At 45.4% G+C, this 22,289-nt stretch overlaps 3 protein-coding genes across 4 annotated transcripts in view; 1 reads left to right on the top strand and 2 right to left on the bottom strand.

The window, feature by feature from the left end:
- LOC113457876 (protein POLR1D-like) overlaps window positions 1–8,569 on the bottom strand; it is a 39,082-nt gene extending 30,513 nt beyond the window's left edge. The window contains exon 1 of the mRNA XM_026787332.1: window positions 8,504–8,569. Within this exon, the coding sequence (XP_026643133.1) occupies window positions 8,504–8,529 (26 nt within the window). The 5' untranslated portion in view covers window positions 8,530–8,569. The remainder of the gene's footprint in view (window positions 1–8,503) is intronic.
- On the bottom strand, window positions 7,157–8,648 carry Polr1d (RNA polymerase I and III subunit D). Its single transcript, XM_005344704.2, has 2 exons — window positions 8,504–8,648; window positions 7,157–7,710 (listed from the first exon to the last, which is right to left on the bottom strand). The coding sequence occupies exons 1-2, from the start codon at window positions 8,527–8,529 to the stop codon at window positions 7,335–7,337; spliced, it is 402 nt and encodes a 133-aa protein (XP_005344761.1). The 5' UTR covers window positions 8,530–8,648; the 3' UTR covers window positions 7,157–7,334.
- Window positions 8,649–9,652: 1,004 nt separating this feature from the next.
- The window catches only part of Lnx2 (ligand of numb-protein X 2), a 59,749-nt gene continuing 47,112 nt past the window's right edge, over window positions 9,653–22,289 (top strand). The window contains exon 1 of one of the 2 annotated variants that reach the window (XM_005344703.3): window positions 9,653–9,775. The gene's annotated coding sequence lies outside the window, so the exon portion shown is untranslated. Of the gene's footprint in view, window positions 9,795–22,289 lie in introns of both variants that reach the window. The other variant, XM_026788796.1, reaches the window with a different exon arrangement.

Below are 22,289 nucleotides of genomic sequence, written 5' to 3'. Positions count from 1 at the left end.
GGTCTTTCTATGTAGACCTAGTTGGTCTGGAACTTGTTCTGTAAACCAGGCTGGCCTCAAATTCAAAGATTCCTGCCTCTGCTTCCCAAGAGAGAGCTGGGGTTAAAGTGCATACAGAATGCCCAGCTGGAGCTTTCCTTTGATGCAGGTAGAAAAGGTTATTTATTGGAAACAGGAGTTATTATCTAAGGCATACATATGGTTATGCAGTTTATGATCACTGGCCTAGATCGAGGCCTGGCTTCCGACCAGCACTCCAGATACCTGGCACTGTACCAGGTGGCCATCTGCTACAGACCTTTTATTGCTTTGCGTGTTCACCTTTAAGTGTGAGAAAGACTTCGAATGCTCCAGCAGAGTCTTAATTTCTTTTTGAAGAGGAAAATCCCAACCCACCTATTTTTGATTGTTATGTATATTCTATTAATAGGGATGCTATTTCAGAATGGCTTATTTAGAAAAGTTTTAACAGACCGGGAACGTACCATACTTCTTTCCAGTGCTCCCTGGGGCTAAAAGAGTCACAGAAACTACTGAGTTTTCGTTTGTTCCAAAATCTTCACTCAAGAAGACACATAAACCAATCAATTTGCTCAGCATGCCTAATAATATTATAATAATCAGTTAATCACTAATATTGACTGACCGCATGCATTTATTGCCTCTCCGAGCCATTAGAAACTAAGCTGCATGCAGGTCAACTTGTTTCCTGCTGCATCCCTGTGCTCAATAGTTATTTAACAAATGAATGAAATGATTTTATATTCTGAAGACAAGGTGAGCCAGGCTGGCCTCAAACCCTCCATCCTTCTGCCTCAGCTTCTTTTCTTTTGGGTTCTCGAGACAGGGTTTCTCTCTGTGGCTTTGGAGCCTGTCCTGGAACTAGCTCTGTAGAGGGCTGGATGGAACTAGCTTTGTGTACCACCATGCCCAGCTGGACTGTTTTCTTCGAAGACAACCACATGGTGTCAACAGGCAACAGCAAGGCTCCTCTCTCTTCCTACCCCCAAGTGTTACACCCAGAAGCCCTGGATTCACATAGTCTTTAAAATATGCCAATTGTTCTGACATGGTTGCCAGGGAGATGGATTTAGTGCAGTTGACTCTTTAACTCCAATTAGTAGGATACACCAGGGGAGAGGTTAATCTTGCCTTACTGGTTTTTGGAGGGAATGGCTGGAAAACCTCAACAGTAAGTGAACATGTACATAGGCCCCAGAAGTTTGGGTTTACCTCCAACCTTTCTCTCTGTATCTTTACCATGATATAGGATCTCTCTAAGTTTCTTCTCTAGAAATTTCTTGTATCCAATGTTATCAAGTCTCCAGTCCTACATCTATGTTGGTAGTCCATCACACCTGCACTATGATATGGTCTGAACTCACTGCTGGCTCAACTGTTCTCTCACACTCACCCATTCTGCACACAGATATGGGATGAAAACCCATCATTTATGGAATATATTGACTCAAGACTCATTATTGCCCGCTCAGCTTTGGTGGGGGTGATCAAACTCTGGACCTACATAGGCTAGGGCAGGAATTCTACCACAAAGCTGCAAGTGAGGCATCTCATTTACTTGTTTTGAACATGGTCTCAACAAGCTGTTCAGGCTGAGCTTTGAACTTACTCTGTAGTCCAGGCTGTCAATGAACTTGAGTCCCTCCTACTTCAGTACTACTTCCATGCAGCTGGGATTATAGGCATGAGAGACTGCGTCCAGCTAACAGCTGCTTTATACTGCAAAGAGGAAAGCCATACATCTTTGAACGTTCGTATTTCTTTCACAGTCCACTAGCTTCAGTACTGCAAGAGTTCCTGGAAAGCAGACTATGCCTACCTTCTTTGTTTTCCTCAGCACCTAGGATAGATTGTAGCTGTCAGAGCAGGATGGTGCCCTGGAAACAGCGATTGCCTCAAGCCTGCCCTATCTGTTCCATTCTATGTTCCGAACTTACCTATGCAACACCACACATTAGCACAAAGTCTTCTTTTTCAAACGTACAACTCATCTGCCCTGCCCCAAATCACAGAAGCTTTGTTCGAATGACTCATTAAGACTCTTGTGTCCATCATTTTTCAGAGTGGGGCTAACAGGTGCATACTTGCTGGTAGACAGTGTGAGGTTCAGTGTGGGCTGCGTGTGATAAGCATTCCATCCTTGAAGTAAAAGGACCTACACAGCAATTGTACCACCGTACCTTATAAAATCTAAAAGAAATACAATATTAAGATTTGGCCTGAAAAGGGAAAGATCTGGAATCTTTCAAAACAAGCTCACGGATCTGGTGGCATCTCTTAGGGGCTCTAACTGAAGGATGTTCCAAAGAGCACCTGAATTTATAACCAAAACATGACTTTTGTCTAACATGTTCTATAGACATGGAAGACTATAATCTTTTTTAAAAAATATATTTGTGGGGCTGGAGAGATGGCTCAGTGGTTAAGAGCATTGCCTGCTCTTCCAAAGGTCCTGAGTTCAATTCCCAGCAACCACATGGTCGTTCACAACCATCTGTAAAGAGGTCTGGTGCCCTCTTCTGGCCTTCAGGCATACACACAGACAGAATATTGTATACATAATAAATAAATAAATATTTAAAAAAAATATTTGTATTAGCTGAGTATGATGGCATCACAACCTTTAATCCCAGCACTCAGGAGGCTGAGGCAGGTGGAGCTTTGTGAATCTGAGGCCAGCCTGGTCTACATAATGAGTTCCAAGAGAGCCTGGTCTACATAGTGAGTTCCAAGACAGCCAGGGCTACACAGACAGACTTTGTCTCAACCCCCATCCCCAAATATTTTTAACTAAATTTTTTTTCAAATATATTTTGATTATGCTTTCCTTCTCCTGGAGACTACAATCTTAATAAATGAACTGAAAAGGGTAGTTAATCATGGGTCAAAGAATCTGATGTACTTTCCTATCTCTTGAAGTGCAGGATGTTCTGGGTCACAACTAAATGGATCACTTTTTATGTAGACACTTTTCCTTCTCTACAGAGATACTGCACAAACCTGTATTACGTCAATTAGGGCACTTAGATGTTACTGCTATATGTAATTTAGGACTAGTTTGTAAAGTGCTTTGAAAATGGCAAGCGCTAAGCCAAATACTCAGAATTATTAGATATTAAAAGCCTTTGGCATGTAGGCATATTATTTAATGATTGGCTCTTTAGAGGGCACAGGATTTTACAGCTGAACACAACTTCTGATCTTGAATCATTAACACTGCAGTGGTTTGAGTGCAATGCTATTAGAGAGTAAAATAGTGAGGTTTTTATCCCCCCCCCCATTTATATAAATAAATGATTCAAGTCCAAGTTGTCCTTTCTTTCCCGGCCTTGGCCTTGAACTCATTCTGTAGACCTCAAACTCAGTTTTATCTACCTCTGCCTACAGGTATTAAAGGTGTGCACAATCACACCCAGCTCCGGCTCAACCCTCCTTCAATTCCTACTGACTCCAGGCAACAATTCCTTCCACACATGCAGGGGGAGGAGGTAGGGGGGAGGTACAAGCTCCTGATTACCCTCTTTTCTCCCTTCACCCATCTGCCTTCAAAAGATATTTCATTTCATGTGAACCTGTTTATGGCCACCCTAAACAGATTCCGACTGCATGCCCCAGGACTGGTGGTAATTAATCCTTTACTGCAACGATACTGTGAGATGTGGTGCTCACCAGGCTGACCTCAAATCTACCCATCTTTGCCTCCCAAGTGCTGGGATTAAAGGTGTGAGCCACCACCGTCCAGCCTAATGGGCTTTCTTACATCTCCTAAGATTCCTTACTTTTTGAGATTGGTTTTCTAGAATCTTTGCCACCCTAGATGTTCTTTATCTTTATACCCTGACTCCAAACTTTCCTCACCCTGCTGCCACCTAAACACCCCCTTCTAATGGTTGTGTGCATTTTATCTTTGGAAAACAAACCAAGCCATTCCTCAGCAAAGTCCTCTCCTTAGATCCCAAAAGAATGCTGCTACCCACAGCCTAGTGACCTTGGTGCTAACTCCAACAGACACTGCCCCCCAGCCCTGTTGCTCAGCTGACTTACTCAATCACTTCCCCTGGCTTCCACGGCTCCACTTTCCACAGAATTTGCCATCTCATCAGTTACTCCTTTCGCCACACTTCACCACTGAGGTTGTCCAAGGCTTGGTTCTTGGGCCTGAAAGACTTTGGGGCACCTTAGCATTACTGCAACACCCCCCCCACCACCTTCCTGGGAACCAGGACGCTGGTAACTAACCACACATGCACTGGAGCTTTGAGTACTTTCCATCCCCTTTGTAGTCTTTCTACAATAGACCCAGACTCTGGAACTGGGGTGAGACAACCTGCAGATAACCTGCAAGTGTTCCTCTTTGTTCAACCAACCCCGCAACCGCCATAGCATTGGTCAGTTAGAGTTAGCTGACCATTAAATGAACTAGTCAAAATAGTTGACGAATGATTTCTGGACTCTCCCTTTTGATTCTGTACTACCCCCTCCCTCCCTGATTTTGTGAGTTTTTTTCCTTTAAAAGAGCCTGTAATAGACAAAGCAGGGGTCCTTCTCCTCTTGAGGCTGAGGGACCTCTGCCGCGGCAGCAGAATAAAAATTCTTTTTGCTATTGCATCAGCTGTGCTCAGAGTGTCTCTTGGGACGACCTCCTCCTTGGTGGGGCTTTAGGGCCCAACAGGCCCCGCCTTTGTCACTCTGCAGCCTTTGTTGATTTACAGCTTTATGATTAGGACTCACAAAGTTTATTTTTAGCTTAGATCTCTCCCGTGGCCCTCAACTCATGCCTACAATAATCACAACAAAACGTCGGACTTCTTTTAAGCTCCTGGTAGTAATTGGCCCCAGTCCGAGGTGGAAGATGGAGTCATGTTTGTGTGACTTCCACATCCCGGTTCCTGAGGACTTCACCCTTTTCTGCATTGTTAGCTTAACACTGTTCTGGGCCACCTTGACTCTTCCAGATTCTACCTGCTTCTAGTCTGATTTTGCTACATCTACCCCATCATCCCACGCTGTAATCAAAGCAACATATCACTTCAGCTCCCCATCACTCAAACCCAGAAAACGGAGTCTTCTCCTTCTGGCCTGCTACAAACACTAAAACATGCAAATCTTTCAATTCTGCAGTCTTTAGGACCAGTTCACATTGTCCCCCAAGCACGCATTTGCTCTCCCCGCTATAGAGCTACTTCCTTCTTTCTCTATAGCTCTGGACAACCTCTTTCTGCCCAAAGCAGTTCCCTACTTGACCCTGAATTTGCTTCCTTCAGAGAATTTAGACTTAAAAGTTCCTATTGTCAAACTGGGTGTGATAGGACACAACTTTAATCCCAGCACTTAAGAGGCAGAAGCAGGTGGATCTCTGCTTTTGAGGCCAGCCTGGTCTAGAGAGTGAGTTCTAAGATAATCAGGGATATACAGAGAAACCTTGCCTTGAAAAACAAAGTTCTTACTGTTATCTGCTCTCAAGGCCTGGTACAATGCAGACACTCAGGGAGTACAAAACTATCTTTTAAAAAAGTGGGCCAAGTGTACTATCTTTTAAAAAAGTGGGCCAAGTGTGGGGAAATAGAGGCTCTTGGCAGGGTAGAAGAGGTCAAATTTAACTATAAGTTTCCATATCTTAAGTATATCGGTGATGTTTTTCTGAGGCAAGCTTTTGTTATGCATATTTAGTCTGGTCTTCAATTTGCAGTTCTCCCACTTCAATTTCTTCAATGCTAAGATTAGGTGTGCACCATCATCCCCAGCAATGAAGTTTTGACTGAAGACCCCAAAGCACAATGCTCTAGAAAATGGGGTAACTGGGCTCAAGGGCTCCAGATATGTAGGGTGAAGTCATACTTGGGTAGGATGCTTACAAGACAGGACTGAAGAGAAAAATGGGATGATTCTTGGATGTGATATACTTTGCTAATATTTTAAGTTTCCAAAATGTCATTTCTTCCATACAGGTCTCCTCCAAGTTCTGACTTTCTATCTCTTCTATGTAACCCTGAGCTCTATTTGCACAACCACCTAAGGACTGGTAATGTTACCTGGTAATCCCAGTTTTTCCAATAATTAAAATTGGGGCAAGAGTAGGCAGCTCAGTTGGCAAAAGACTTGCTGTGAAAACCTCTCTAGAACCCACAAACCTAAACTGAGTAGGGTGCTAAGTAGGTCTGTAATCCCAATGCTCAGGAGACACACAGATGGGTCCCTAGGGCTTTCTAGTAGGGTAGCCTAGCCTAACTGACAAACTCCAGTCCAGTGAGATTCTGTCTCAAAATCTGAGGTAGGGTGGGGAATAATGGCAAATGCCCTTAATAACAGCATGTGGGGAGATTAAGGCAGAGGCAAGGTGGAATCTATGAGTTTACAAAGTCTAGCCAGTCAGAACTATTTAGTGAGACTTGTCTCAAAACAAACCAAGCATAAATAGGTAGATGGTTCCTGATGAACCATGTTTAAGACTGATCTCTAGCCTCCAATACACATGTGTATCCACATGAACATGTCCACACACAACATAATAAAAACTGTTTGGTTTACTTGTCATAACTCTGTATTTCATTGGTGCTCAAGCAGTAAACAGATATCTATCCTACAAATGTTACGACGATGGAGCTTGAGACCCATTCAAATTCTCGTGAAAAATTACAATTCTTAAAGTGTTCTTCAAGCCATCCTCACCCTTACTCAGTCTACCAATCATATGAAATGATGCATTTACAGTAATAAAAATCCAGGGCTGTCAAGATGGCTCAGTGTGTAAAGATGCTTGCTGCCAAGCCTGACAATCTATGGATCCCATATGGTAGAGAGAATCGACTCCCACAAGTTGTCCTCTGACTCCCATATGTGTGCCCACGGCATGCTTGTGCACAAAGTAAAACGTAAAAAAATAAAAACCAAAAGCAAAACACAAGTTCCCTCTGCCAATCTCTTTCCTGCATTTTTAACTACAGTTTATGTTCTGTTCCATCTCCTCTTTCCTCAGCACTTCAATCATATAGAAATGAATAACCCTTTAATATCCCTGATCAAAACCCTCAACTTGGCCCAATTATCTGTTCACTTGCAGTGTTGGTTCAGTTAAGGGGTGACACCATTCTTGGGGGATCACCTATGTGCAAGGAAGAGAAACCACTCAAACTAGTTTAAACAAAAGAGAGAATTTATTAGGCAAATATACTTGCAGAGATTCCAACAGCTGTAACGGGTCAACAGCCGGAACCACACCTTTCTACAGGACAGAACGTGCTGCAATCACACACTCTAGTTCTGGGTTCTGCACCATCATGAGAGTGGTCCTCCTTGTAACCTTGCATGAGGGACTAGACTGTGGGTTCACTTCTGCTTGCCTTTTGATCTTTATAATCCTTTATGCTGGCCTCAAACTTGTCAAGCACATGCCGGCAGACATTCATGAGCTCATTCAGGCCTTTCTGAAACGGCTCGACAGCTGGAAGTGTACCCCGTGTCTGAATTCGCAAATTAATTTTGCTCTCTGAAGGATGGGTCGTAGTGTAACCACAAAATTCCACTTCCGGGTTCTTCATAATCATGTACCGCAGAGAATTTCCTAGGGTATGGTCCTCCTCGTGCAATACAAATGTCACACACTGTCTATCTGTTCCAGCTGCCTGGACCATTTCCAAGGCTGTCTTCCTCTCGCCTTCAGCCATTGAGGTCTTCAATCCTGATATTTTTCTACACACACATTTTTTTTTTGTAAGAATGAGATCATATGGATTTTGTGATTAGCTTTTAAAGATTCACTACCTCATTTTCCTATCTCCACAGCATCTATCCATAAATATTTGACTCCATTTTCTCTCTACTCCATTTGACCATGTATATTGCCCACAAGGGGCAAAAAAACCCCAAAGTTAAATGTTTGCAAAATCTTTCTTTGAATAAAGCAAAAGAAAAGAGGCAGAGTTACAATAAATAGGATAGGCCCTGCTGGAAGATGAAAAGGGAGTTGACAGGCATAAAAAACACGATTATTTTAGCATAAAAATGGCAACCACAAGTTATCAAGATGACAGGCTCAGTTACGGCTTCCATTTGAAACAGGTAAGGAAACTAGTAAGCGAAAGGAAGTGAAAAGTTTAATAGGAGGAATCTGGCGAACAGAGAGAATTTACGAGCAGTGTGAACAAGCGGAGTTGCAGGAACTTTAGGCGACTTAACACGCCAGCACTGCTTACACGAGGCAGTTCTAACGGGGGTGGCAGTTTGGCACTTAGAGCTGGATTCCCAACTTCTCTCCCCTCCCGGATGGCTAGTAGCCCCCTGAGCTTTTCTGGATAAATAAGCCCACAGCCTCTCCTCCCTCTATCCCAATCTGGCCCCGCTCTACTCTCGATCCTCCCTTCCTCTGCGCCTCGGGTTAGGCCTAGCCGCCCCGCCGGGCCGCAGTCGGCCGCGTGCCCTTTCGCTACCCGATTCGCTGGCCCGCCCCACCGCCCCCGCTCCACTTTTCCCCCTCCAACTTTACCTCTCCAGCTCCTGATCCTCTTCCATCGCGGGGCGCGGGGGGCGGCTCCAGGAAACCCTCAGGTGGTGCTGGCGAAAAGGACGCTCTTCCCCATGTCGCGAAAGATGCGGGCGAAGCAGGAAGGAAGACACCACCGACGGAAGGAGCGGGTGACGGAAGGAGGGGGGCGGAGCCGCAGCGGCGCGGCAGGGCCCGATTGGGGGGCGGGGCGAAAACAGAACACGCCCCCGGTCACGCCCCTGCACGGGCAGGCCCGCTCACCTGGAACTGCGGAAGCTAGGCGGCCGCAGAGCACCTGCTGTCCCCGTGTGCTGGCGAAGAGCACTGTCCCTCGCCTGTCGCCCCAAGACACCTAATATTTAGGGTCGGAGTTGGACCTCTGATCTACTAGACGCTCCAGGGACGGGACTGACCCAGGGTTGGCTTTTCCCCGGACTGGAGTCCTCCGGAGCCTTTCATAGAGCACCTTGCAACCTTGAAAAAGCAAAAGAGATTTGTGTGCAGAGCTGACTTTCCTGACCACACTGTGGTTGACGGGGCGCAGTTTTCTCCCTGGGGTGCAAATGCATAGCTCCATTAGGTGCAAGGGCAGCGTTTCTCTTTCTTTTGGGAGAGAAGTGTGAGTTTGGAGCACCGCCCTCCTTCCTCAGGAGCTCACGCTGACCCGCGGTTCCTTTTTCCTTTGATCCCAAGGATCCGCCCTTCTCTTCCCCTCAGGTGTGTCCTCCCAGCTCCCACCTGACTCCGGCCGGGCTGGCTCCCCGCCCCACCCCAGCCGTCCTCTCGCGCACACCTACACGTCAGCCGCCCCTCGCCACCCGTTCTCCCTCAGCCTGCTCCCGCAGCCCTCCCCTCCCTTCAGCTGTCCCACGCCCGGCGCGGCGCTCCGGGGTGCACGCAGACACTTCCCGAGCGTCTTCTCTGTGTCTAAAGGGAGAATCCGGCCGGGAGCGATGGCGGAGGGCGGAGCGCGCTCACTCTAACTCGGGAGTGATGGGCAGAACCGGCCCGGCCCTTCGAGCTTCTTGATTGGCCAAGATGCTCAGAGCCCGCCCTTAGTCCCGCCTTCCCCCGCCATTGATTGGCTCAGGTGCGTGTCGGGTTGGCCCCTGCGCTCGCCCCCGAGGGGAAAGGCAGCAGGGGCGGTTGAGAAGTGAAGTCTTGGCCGGACTTTGCTTCTCGCCAGGAAATCGGCGGCGGCGAGTCCCGGCGGAGCGGAGCCGGGCGGTGTCCTCGTCAGCGCTCCCCCGGGGAGCCCGCCGCTTTCCCGGAGTGAGTTACTTCGCCCCAGGTGCGGGCGGGGATGGGGTGTGGCGTCGGGATAGGGGGAGCCCCCTGGGGAACCGGCCGGGGGCCGCGTGGAGTCCGGCCGGGCCCGGTGCGGGTGCCAGCTCCCGGCGCCGCGGTGCGGGTCTGCGCGGCGCTCGCTGTTTAGGACCGGGCGCTTCGGGAGCGAGTTCTTGCACTTCGCGTCTGCACGTTGTCGGGAGCCAGAGCGGCGCTAGCTAGCTGCCCTCTGGTTTCGTTCCCTGGAAGGGATGAACGGAGATCCTCCTCCCCGCCCCAGCCTGTTGCGGGAGAATTCTCACCTTTCCTTTCAGGCTAGAGACAGATTTGACATGTTTGGGGGGGAAGGGGAGGATCATTTCCAAAATATACATCTCGGTTTGAAAGCATTTGCGCACGAAGCACCGTTTGGGAAACGCTGCTGGCTTTTCGAAGCTTTCTGCCACGTTTCACACAAGGACTTTTAAATGGAGTGGTATAGTATTCCCGTTTACATTTAAGATTGTGTGTTTGCTTGAAGCCTAGGGGCACTTCCGCATGGCTCTATCGAATCAATTTTTCTTTTCTCACAGTGCAGCCCTGGCTGGCCTGAAACAGAGATCCGCCTCCCTCTGCCTCCTGAGGGCTGTGGGATCAGAAAGACGTGCGTCCCCACACCCCGCCAATTTTTCTTAAAAAAAAAAAAAAAAAACCACAGAAACCAATGGCAAGGACATAGTTGGAGGAATCTGTGAGCTCCAGTTTATCCAAACTGCCTTCACTTTAAGAATGTCACATTCTTGTAGTCACAGTACTTAGAAATTGGCCTCCTTCCCAGGACACATTTTGCTTTTTTTCTCTAGCCTGTATAGTGACACAGCACAGATGAAGTTGGATCTCAGTAGGTCAATTCTGTTTGCTTTGATAGATTTTAACACCCTCCCCCACACCTTTGGACAAAAGGACTTTGGCAGGTAAAGAAGGAAGGTGGGGGAATCTAGTGTCCTATTTGGCTGTCCGATCGTTGTTGAGCCAGAACTAACAAGGTTTTGCCATTTCAGCCTGTCCAAATTCCACGTGAGTTTTCCCATAGGGGTCAAATGTAGGCCAAGTCAGAGCCACACTAGAATCACATTGTTTTTAATTCAGTCCACTGTTTAATTCTAATTCTGTATTTTGTTTCTCTGATCTTCAAGTTTGAACTCTTTCATTGGATATACATTTAGCCACCCAGTGTCTTACAGCATGCCAGGAATTAGTTGGATTTTTTTTTGTTTTTGTTTTTTGTTTTTGAGACAGGGTTTCTCTGTAGCTTTAGAGCCTGTCCTGGAACTAGCTCTTGTAGACCAGGCTGGTCTCGAATTCACAGAGATCCGCCTGCCTCTGCCTCCCAGTGCTGGGATTAAAGGCATGCGCCACCACCACCCGGCTACCTCAGAGAATTTTGAACTAAGTGATATGGGGACTTGAAAGTACGTATATCTGCCTAGAAAGTTTCAGAGAAATCCTAGGCAATCTTCGAATTGGTATGGGCTTTCTCCAGGAATGCTTATGTCTATAGAATGTGACATCAACTGCCGTGTACATGGCTGATCTAAAGGGGTTGGGGTTTGTTTGGGGTTGAAGTAATGGTCAGGGCTGGTTTGTTGTTCATCTTTGGGTTCATGGCACTTTCTACAGTGGACACTTAGTGGATATTTGATGAAATGATAAAAAGAAGAGATTGTGTAGAACACATTAAGACATTTGGACCTCATCCAGTCAGTGATAGTGAGGTGTTAATTTCAAGCAGAGAAATGCTGTGGTAAGATTTGCATTCCATAAAGATAACTGCAGTGGGCTGGAGGATGGTGGGGTCCAGATGAGAGGTGAGAGACAGAATGAGGAGGGGCGCTACTGTAGTCCCTGTGCAGATAATCTGGTTTTGGAAAGGTTTTGTCTCACACACACACATATACCCCCCCCCCCACACACACACACCCCGGGCAGCCTCTTTGCCCTTTAGCATTTTTGTCTGGTAGGATTTGGAAGCTTGAAAGAATAAAAGCAAACATGGCTATGGCTTAGACTAGAGCTCGGTGCTCAGTAAGAACTTAGGCAGGGCTGGTTGTAAGTCCGTGCAGGAGCTGGTGTATTCCGAAGGTCTGGGCTGCTAGGTGAGTGACTAGGTAGAATTAATGAAGAAGATCATTGTTTTGGTCTTCTTTTTTGTTTGTTTTTATTTTTTGTTCTTGAGAAAGGGTTCACTGTGTGGTTCCCTAGAACTATGTAGACCAGACTGGTCTTGAACTCACAGAGATCTGTTTGCCTGCCTCTGCTTCCCCAGTGCTGGGATTAAAGCTGTGTGCCACTATACCCTGTGATTCCTGTCTTTTTTTTTTTTTCTTTTTTTTGATTTGGGACATGGGTGTGGACTGAGGCAAAGAGGGGTCAGGTTCTTTCAGTTGACTTTAGAATTACTATTCCATCTGAGTTTTGATTCCCTACCGTGAAGGAAGTAGTCACAGTACCTGTTTAGTAAGGTTTGAGGACCAAGTGAAATTACGCATGTAATGCCCTTGACACAGTCTGTGGTGCAGTCCAAGTGCTGAATAAATATTAGTTGTTCCTTTCGTGACGACAGTATTAGTGAGATAGTGGAATGTTAGAGGCTTGAGAAGGAACAGTTTACAGTGTCTGATGGTAGAGCGAGAGGAAGGGAACTGGAAGGAAGATCCAGCTTGTGGGGTACCGCTTTGGTGATTGACATGTCAACCTGTGTAAGTTGGATAGACATTGAGAGAAAGGCAAAGAGTCTTTTTGGGTGTGCGGTGAGCGCTGTGTGAGCTCTAGTTTAGAAGGGGAGGCGGGCTTTATAGAGCAGTGATGGCGGAGGCATCAACATGGAGTGGCTGGGGGCTGAAGTGCATTTTGGAGCCGGGCATGGGGGACACACACATCCATATTCCAGAGACTCTGACTCAAAGAAATTTCCATGAGTTTGACGCCAACCTATGGGTGCAAAGTGAAATCCTGCCTTTAAAAATTATAAAACCCCAGCACATGGAGGCAGGGGCAGACTGATCTCTCAGAGTTTAAGACCAGCCTGGTTTGCGTATCAAGTTCCAGTCCAGCCAGAGCTACATAGCGAGACCTTGTCCTGCCACTCCTACCCTGCCAAATTAATTTTGGTCATCATCAAAGGAGAATTCCAGGTTCCCACAGCCTGTGGGCTCTGATTCCTTCTCTTTCTCCGCTTTCTGATCATCTCTCCCATTTTCCATCTGCCGACCCAAATCCTTCTTACCGTGCAGAACTGTGTAACATTTCACCCCTGCTTCCTGAGCTACAGCTCCTTCCAGGTCTGCCTTCCTATAGGTAAGAAGGATGGAAGACGAGTCTGAGCTCTTATTGCATAGGTTCACGTAAAAGGGGTGCTGGCTGAAAAAATTACACACACACATACACGCACCCTCACTCATGCACACACTCACATGTGTGAACACACTCTGCCCACATGCTCGCACGTGTGCACGTACACTTTCACTCATGCCCCCGTGCGCGTGCACACACACACATCTCACACACTGGATTGTAATTGTGGAGTTCTCCAGGTCTAAACTTGACTGTTAAGAGACCCAGAAGTTTCACAAAACAAATCTTCTTTAGTTTTCCTGTCAGGTTTCTTTTCCTTAGGAAGCAGAAACAGCAGGAATATCTGAGGTTAAGTAAACTTTTGGGTGGTTTGGTCCAAAAGATGAGAGCTGTGAGCTGAATGAGAAGTTATTCTTCTAGTGCCCCACTGCAGAGTGACTCCCCCAGCCCAGTTTGTGTGACTGGAAAAAGGCTAAGTATTATAGTTTCTGTCTATGAGAGTGTAGTGTCTAGAGCAAAGGTCTCTGTTCTGTTCACTGTGATTTCCCCAGGTATGTAAGAAGAATTTTAATGGATGTGCACACGGGTGAAAGGTCCACCAGCTTGGGTCTGTTCCTCCCTGTCTGGTCTGAGGGAGAACAGGAGTGAATGCGGTGTGACAAGGGAGCCAGCATCCTTGCAGACCTCTGAGAAGATGCAGAAGGGAGAGTGGATGCTGTCCTGAGCCAGCTGTGTCTGTGCAGGATGCTGTAATTCCTCACTTTCACGGTTCACTGCCCTGGCTCTGGGGTGTAGGGAGTTCCCCAGCAGTGGAGATGACCCATGTGTCATAGTTCAGTCTTGACTGCATGACACACAGGGTATAACTCTGTCCATAGGTTACTGACCGAGGAGAGCTCCAGGGCAGAGCCTCTGACATCGTGCTCGGGGGTAATTGGGGTGTAGACAGAAATGTGTCCAGAGAAGGTAAAGTATTACGTGCTTCTAGTCCCCCAGCCTGGGCACTTTAAAGGGTTACCTAAGCAGACCATTACCTTCAGAGGAGAAAATTTGTTAGTGAAAATTTTTTTTAGTGTTAATCTGGATAGGAGAAGTGAGAAGTAGACACAAATGCTGAGTTCCAGGACTGCTAGAGCTAAATAGAGAGACAATATCTGAGGAGGAATGGAGGGGGCATTCTTTTAAATAACAAGGTTCCCTAAAGTGGCAGTGGAAAGTTTATAATCAGATATCTAGGGCCCTAATCTTGGGTTAAAAAAAAGAAAAACAATGTTGCATTTCAGAATAATAAAGATTTTGTGTTGGCTGTTAGTAAAACTGAGAAACATTTACCCCCCTCGTCAAGATTTTGGATTTAATTTCAATTAAATTTAAATTTAATTCTTCATCAGAATCCTTATCAGTTAAACCATTTAAGTAACCATAGAACAAATCATGTGGACATGTCACTGACGTCGTCATTAAGTGTTCTGAGCACTGCCATTTTTCCTCTGCATGATTTCAACATTTAAACTTCAGTTTTTAATTTAATTCTGTCTGCCAGATCTCTAAGCTTATGCCGTGTGGTTGGTGCTGAGCTGCAAAACACAAAAAATTCCTTTCTACCTTTGGAGCAATTAGAATTCTAGACCTTCAGTGGAGGAGAAGAAACCATTGAAAGCTTGGAGATACCCTTGGCTTCTAGTTCTTTGGCCCTTCAGCTCCACTGTGGTTTAACAGTCATTTGGTACTTCGGTGTTTTCCCTGTTAGAAACTCATATCCCATTAAACCTGTGTCCCACTGTATCCACAATCACCCACCTGTCCTTTTTCAGGCCTGCCCCGCAGCTCCCTCCCTCCTCAAAGAGACAGTTTGCCTGTCTGTCTGCTCATCTCCTATCTGCCCCTCCCTGTGGCAGTCATATCTGCTAGGCTTGCTGTCTTCGTGGTCTGATCCTTGGCCCTGGCTTAAGCATCTGGCACGGCTGTCACTGGCACCTTTGCCCCTCTCCAGCTTGTCTTCGGCCCTGCACTGCCTATTCTCAGTTCTGGGAATTCTCCCAGCTGCCCTTGCCCCTCATTGCCCGTAGTTCGTTGCGGATCTGCAGAGTGTTCTGACATAGATCCGAGACAGAATCCATCAAAGAATAGAGACATCATCACACAATTCCAAGCCAGGACGTGCTCTGAAGAAGCAGTGCAGGGTTGTGCTCTCAGAACTGGAGTAACTAGCCATATTTGGCCCTGGAGCTTTGAAACGTGGCTGCTCTGTGCTGAGAAATACAGTGGGGTAAAATCCAAACCCCATAAAAATCTCAATAATTACATCTTGTAATGGCAACGTTTTGGATATACTGAATGAGATAAAATACTAAATGCCGTTGCCTTTTGTTTTTTCAAAGTGTGGGTAGTGGAGCACTTGAGCTGACAAAATAGGCTCACATATTTCTGGGGGACGGTGCTGTGTAAGGTGTTATCTTCTGACGATGTGATGAGGGATACTAGCCTTGTTTTCTGCAGAATAGGGTATCACTGAAGCCTTCCCTCTGTAAGTTTACTTGAAGAGATATGTGGATGGTTGGCCTTAGAAAGATAACTGTTCCTACAGGAAGCAGTTGGAGGTGGGTGTCAGTATGAGAGAAAAGGAACCGGAGTGGCAGGGGATGGAGCTAGGAAGGTGGGCGGGGAGTGGACTGGCCTGCTCTCATGAGCTGGGTTAGTGGTAGTGATGGTTTTCTCTTTGTCACTCATGCATCAGTCTGCACTCTAACCCACTCCCTAGGTCTGCTGTACTCCACAGCAAGCTGGGCGCTATTGAGGTGGCCTGCTATGGTCTCTCCCAGCTTCCCTGCGGAAGTCTCAGGTCTGTTGAAGGCTGGCTCTGAGCTGGTCCTCGGTCCCATCCTTTTAAATCTCTTTTGGGAGGGCTTCATGGTTTAATTCTGCTCTTTTTCCTTGTTCCTTTTCCACACCAGTCTGTAAAAATGCTCTAATACTGATGATAAAGCAGTCAGCTCCACTGACCCCATCCATGTCTCCCCATTACTGCTCCCAGTAGCACATGTTCTTAAAGTCTTTAGTGAATTGAAGTTTGTATGGTGTCTCACCAAATGCATTAATGTGCCATCACAAACTACCACAGAGATTTCATATTTTTTGTTCTTTGTTATTTGAATAATTTAGTAATTTTAAGTGCTAAGTTGAAGAAGCAGAGACAGGCAGAGCTCTGTGAGTTCAAGGCTAACCTGGTCTAACAGAGCAAGTTCTAGGACAGCCAGGGCTACACAAGAGAAACCCTGTCTCAAGAAAACACACAAAACAAAACAAATCTTTAATGATTTACTGAAAGGAATCCTGGCAAAATTAGTGCAAATTTAGCAAAAACCTCCACGTTGCTTTGTTTTTTCCCCTAATCATTTATAAATATATTTATCATGCTTAATGTATTATAAACCAGATCTCTGAGAGTTTTTTTGTTGTTGAACTCTTTCCATGAAGAGTCCCCCTCTCCCAGCCCCTAGACACATTATCTACTTTCTGTTTCAATGCCTTTGATGACTTTAGGTATCTCATTTGGGAGATGGGGAATGTTTCCAAAGAGATTGTTTTGCCTAGCATGATGACCTCAGGGTTCATTTGTGTTATAGCATGTGACAGAATTTCCTTCCTTTTTTTAATGACAGAAAATCTTCCAATATAGAATATACGACATTTCTTTGAGCCATTTATGTACAGGGGAATTTGGGATTCTTTCACCTCTTAGGTGTTTTGCATGACACTCCTATGAGCATAAATCACAAATATCATATCACTTGATAGATCAAGTATCCGTCCTATTTTTAATATTTTGAAGAACCTCCTATTTTCTACAGTAGTTGATGATAAGTATTAGATCCCCCATTGCTGGGTTCTTCCGCCACCAATGCAATAAGTCAAATCAAATTGAATTAATAAATCCAGATTTAATAAACGGCAATGCAAAGCAGAGCTCCCCCCAGGTGGCTCCCAGGAAGGCAGGAGACCGAACACAGAGATCCCAAACAATTGTACCACTGTACTCTCCCACCAGTGCTGGAGATCCCATTCCTCTGCAGCCCAGGCAGCTGCATTTGCTGCTTTCTGTCTGGTGGTGGTGTCCGTACTACTGGATGTAAGGTAGCAGCTTGCTGTCTTGATCTCATTTCTGTGACAATAAGTGAGGTTGTACATCTTCCTACTTTTGGTGGCCTCACTGTAGAAAAGTGCTTCCTAGTTCTTTCCTCTTTGGAGTAATTGGAGCTCCTTACTCATTTTGGATATTATCTCCTTGCCAGGTCTGGTTTACAAATACCATCACCCATTCCATAGATTGCCTTTTCACACTCATGGCTGTGTCTCTGGGGCTGCAGAAGATTTTAAGCTTGATGTTATCCCATTGGTCAGTCTTTAGTTGTACCTTTGAAGTCGTATATGTATATATATTGGTGAGGTCACATTTTTCATGAAGATTTTACCCTGTGTTTTTCTTCTGAGAGTTGTATAGCGTCAGGTCATTACACTGAAGTCTTTAATGGATTTGGAGTCAATTTTTATATATGATGTAAGATTAAGGTCTTAACAAACTATTTTACCCATGTCTCTTAGACCTTGGCCCTAGAAATACCGGAAGTTCTAAAATACATAGAATAGTTTCAACTTGGAATGGGGGTGGTTGATGGCAGGGATTAGGCTAGGTAAACCACACATTACAGTATACCGTATTATAAATCTCTCTCTCTCTATTTTTTTTTTTTGTTTTTTTTTTTTTTTTTTTTTCGGGACAGGGTTTCTCTGTGGCTTTGGAGCCTGTCCTGAAGCTAGCTCTGTAGACCAGGCTGGCCTCGAACTCACAGAGATCCACCTGCCTCTGCCTCCCGGGTGCTGAGATTAAAGGCATGCGCCACCCGAGTGAAACTTGTGCAGGAGGAAGCAAAACAGACTATTGGGTAGTTCAGTCCTTACTTGGGATGTAGCACAATGACCCTAAATGCAAATAGCCTTGCAGGGCTGAGATAAAGGTTAGGAACTGTGAGTAAAGAGCAATCTTATGTGGAAATCAATTTCATGATTATGCAAATCCTAAGCCAGCTATTTATCTGATTATATTTTCCTTGCTACTATAATGGCATTTTCCCTATTCTGTTACTGGATATTTATTGAATATGTAGTATGTTCCAGTCTGTGGTGAGAATGTGGCAGAGTGAAGTTATATAACTTACACACTGGGGGTGAGGTGGGGGCATTTATGGAAGGTTAATGATAAATGTCACATGGATAAAAAGGTGATGTGTTAGATCTGGGCCATCTGTTCCTAGTGGCTGAAGTCTATAGTGGTCTCTACATTTCCTGTTGACTGTCTTTTTCCAGGGAACCTTGTAATCAGTTCTGCCACAGAGAGTAGTGTGTGGAAGCCAGCATAGGGCCTTGTGCATCCTAGGCAAGTGTTCTACCACTGAGCCAAACCCCAGCCCTGGCCATATCCTCTTCCCCTTGCACACCCTCTCCTAGAGGTTTTTCCCCACACAAGAGCAAAAGTAGGAAGACAGGAAAAGAAGCCAGGCATTTGGGGAAGTCAGTCTTGAAGAATTTAGCTTTCTCATGAAGGTGGGAGTTTGTGTTTGTCAGCATCTCAGCTGTATTTATCTTCTTCTCTTATGAATGAAGAAAAACAAAACCCCGCCAGTTATTAGGGGAACAAGGAAGCGATGTTGTCAGTCCTTGAATTTGCAGTTTGTTTTGAAGTTTCTCGCTTTTTACAGCTCATCTCTGCCGCTGCATTGGAAAGCTTAGACTGTCTCAGAATTGCTGTCTTTGGGAAGGAGGAATTAGACTGTGATCCATGACTCATCCATGACTGACGTCCTGGTACAGTTTTAGAAACAAAGGAGGTGACAGTAGATTTCCCCAAGCATCAGGGGCAGAAGTAAATACGAGAAAAAGATGACTTTGTACCCATGCTGGTGGTTAGAGCTGTGCTTTGAGTGAGTCTTAGAATCACGTTGGTTCTAGGTGCCTCCACCATTCTGAATAGACCCAGTAAACATTTTTCTCCTATGAAAAGGTTCGTATTAGCAGCAAACTGGCTGTGTTTCTCCCAGTTTTATGTATGAAGTGAAGTAACTTGGCCAGTGAGTGTAACACTTGCGATTTGGTTTGTTTTCTGTATTCATTGTTGAGCCAAAGGGCTGAATCACCGATAAAGTAACCTGGGCTGGGGCTTACCACATTATCGGCATTCTGGGAAACTCTCTTTTTCTTTTCTTTTGATATGGACATCTCTGTCTGCTTTGTCTTTAATTTTAACCATGTATGTAAGAGCCAAGTTCAGCCGGTTTACATTTTATTTCTTTTTGTGCACACTCCTTTGCCCCTGGGCAGTATATTCCATGAGAAGTTGATGTGCACAAACAGGTATTTTAAGAGTTCATTCTCCCTCCTGGGCCCCAGCCACTTCTTCCCACAGGTGACCACTGTTAGGGGGTCCTTTTTACCCAGCAGGCTTGTTTGGTATATGATATCTTGTGTGTACATCTCTATATGTGTAAATGTTTTAAAACGTATTATCTCATACCTCAATTTAAATTAGCTCAACATTTTTTAAAAATTACGTGTCCTTTTGAAATTTCACTTGGAAACCTTTTAGATTCTTGATCACAACTAAATTACATAGCTTTTAAAAAACGGCGTTTATCTCTTTATAGTATGCAGGTGTTACCATGTAGAGATTTTCTTTGTCGGATACAGACAAGGATGACTGTTTGAACTTTTTTGGGTATGTAGGAGGGCTAGTACTGAGAATTAAACCCTGTGATCTTGGGCACCCTAGGCACTACAGGGCTATGTCCACAGCTTTTTTTTTGATATTTTGAGGCAAGGTCTTGCTATATATAACCCATACTGCCTTGACTCAGTGTAGCTCAAGCTAGCCTCACACTTGGGATCCATCTGCCTTAGCTTCCCAGGTGCTGGGACTCTAGGTGCATGCCACTGCACAGAGATGCTTCCTTCTTTTTAAAAGGAATGCTGAAGGCAAAGGCCATTGTACACATCTGTAATCTCAGCACTCGGCGAGGCTGTGGTCAGAGGATCAGTAAGGCCAAAGCTAAGGCCAGCCTGAACTGTGTAGCGAGACTCTCTCAGAAAAGAATACAATACATAAAAATTGATTTTAATTATCTGTATGATAACTCAGAAGAAAATAGAGCATTCATGGGAGAAAATGCCAGATTATTAGAGAATATTATAGTACAAATTGTGCCTACCCAAAATTTGCTTGTTTGGTACTGTTAGACAGTACAGTGTGTTATACAGCGCTCACTGAGCCTGCACAGCGTTCCTCTTCAGCATTAATGCTGTCATGGACACTCAGAATGTCTTTCGGTTGTAACATTGTTGACTGCAACCATTTTGCAACTAATAGAAGGTAGTCTTTTTGCCAAATTTAATCAGAATATGTCGGATCTGGAGGGGTACATTATTTTCAGATATGTACAAGTCTCACTGTAGAAGGTTTGGGCATTTTCAGTGTTCTGTAGATATATCTATAGATGGAGTTATCTGATTGCTGCTATTAATCATTTTAGTAATTGCCATTTTCATGATTTCTCTAAAATTGCTGTTGGTCAGCTAGAAGCTCTACATTTTGCCAGCTAGCTGTCAAAGGCATCCTGGGAGGGCAGCACTCCGCACCAGAGGACTGGGTTTGAGACAGCTGGGGAGACAGTCTGTAGTTCGTACAAAGTAAAGGGGCTGCCTGTGTTTAAAACCAGAGCTGCTTTCCACGAGCTCTCTTCCTCTGCACTGTACTGGTTATGTGAGAAGTGAAGGTTTCTGTAGACTCTTAAGGACATTGCTAGCTAGTGAAAAGGACCCTACCATTTGTCTTCTTTAACTCAGAACAAGATGATTTCCCAGAAGAAACTCAACTCAGCTAAACTGAACTGAACTTTGTTTAGCCGGACTGGATATGCTGGCGCATCCTGTAGTCCCAGTGTTGGAGAGGTGGAGGCAGGAGGGTCAGGAGTTCAAGGCCAGTCTTTAAGACTTTAAGGTCAACCAGGGCTACAAGAGACCTTACCTCAATTTTTTTTTTTTCGCCCTGAGACAGGGTTTTTCTTTGTAGCAGCCCCGGCTGTCCTGGAACTCACCCTGTAAATCAGGTTGGTCTTGAACTCAAATATGCCTGCCTCTGCCCCTTGAGTGCTGGGATCAAAGGCGTGTGCCCACCACTGCCCAGCTAACTTTTCTTCTCTTTCTCTCCCTCTCCCTCTTCCTCCTCCTCTCTTCTTTCCTCCCGCCTTCCCTCCCTTGGTTTGTTTTATTTTTCTAGGTAGGCTTTCTCAGTATAGCCCTGGCTATACTGGAACTCACTTTGTAGGCCAGGCTGACCTCCATCTCACAGAGATCTACCTGGGATCTCTGGGATTAAAGATGTTTGTATTACCACCACCTGGCTCAAATGTCTGGTTATTTGCTTTGTAGACCAAGTTGGTCTGGAATTCACAGAGATCTGCCTGCCTCTCCCTCCAGAGCACTGAGATGAAAGGCATGCGCCTCCACTGCCCCGCTTTCAAAACAATATTTTTAAAAAGAGAGGGAGGAAGAAGTGAAAGTTTTATGAAAATGGCAAGTGAATGTGGGCTCTCTCTTGTCTCCTGTTGCCTTCTTTATGTTCTACGTTAGCTCATTGCCTAGTTTTGAAATGGTGCTTGGGAGGGTGAGTGGGGAAGGAGAGTAGTTGTTTCTTTGTGTGTCGGCAAGAGCTGTTTTCATTTCATCAAGCCTGGCTTGCAACACTTTGATGTGTACCTGCGTAGTACTGTGTTTTATGTGGAATTTTCAGAAAAGACTCCCTCACCTATCCAGTAGAAAATGACAGCATAGGAGCAAGCACAAGGGGAAGTGCAACAGGCCCACCAGCATCTTAGGTTCTGTTGAGGCCTGTCCTCCCTCCTCTTTCCCTCTTTCCCTTTCTCTCTCCCTATCTCCCTCCCTTCCCAGTTAGTTTGTGGAGCAGTAAAAAAATTTTTTTTCTCTCTCTCTTTTTCTTTCTTCATGTAGTAATCCAACAATAGAACATTGGGTAACAGATCTTCATAGGTGATTTTTCAGAAGAAACTCGGCAGGCTTGTGTTGCAGATGCATTGTAGACAGGCAGTGGAGAGGAAGA

This window comes from Microtus ochrogaster, chromosome 2 (assembly GCF_000317375.1).
Source record: "Microtus ochrogaster isolate Prairie Vole_2 chromosome 2, MicOch1.0, whole genome shotgun sequence".
Lineage (NCBI taxonomy): Eukaryota > Metazoa > Chordata > Mammalia > Rodentia > Cricetidae > Microtus > Microtus ochrogaster.
Note: the sequence above shows the minus strand (reverse complement) of the source record. Positions and strands in the feature narration are given on the sequence as shown.

Bases quoted from the DNA above. Each gene is read 5' to 3' on its own strand.
- Polr1d (XM_005344704.2), bottom strand. From the start codon at position 8,529: ATGGAAGAGGATCAGGAGCTGGAGAG. The intron at 7,711-8,503 runs GTAAAGTTGGAG...ATGTGTGTGTAG, and splicing joins GAGGATCAGGAGCTGGAGAG to AAAAATATCAGGATTGAAGA.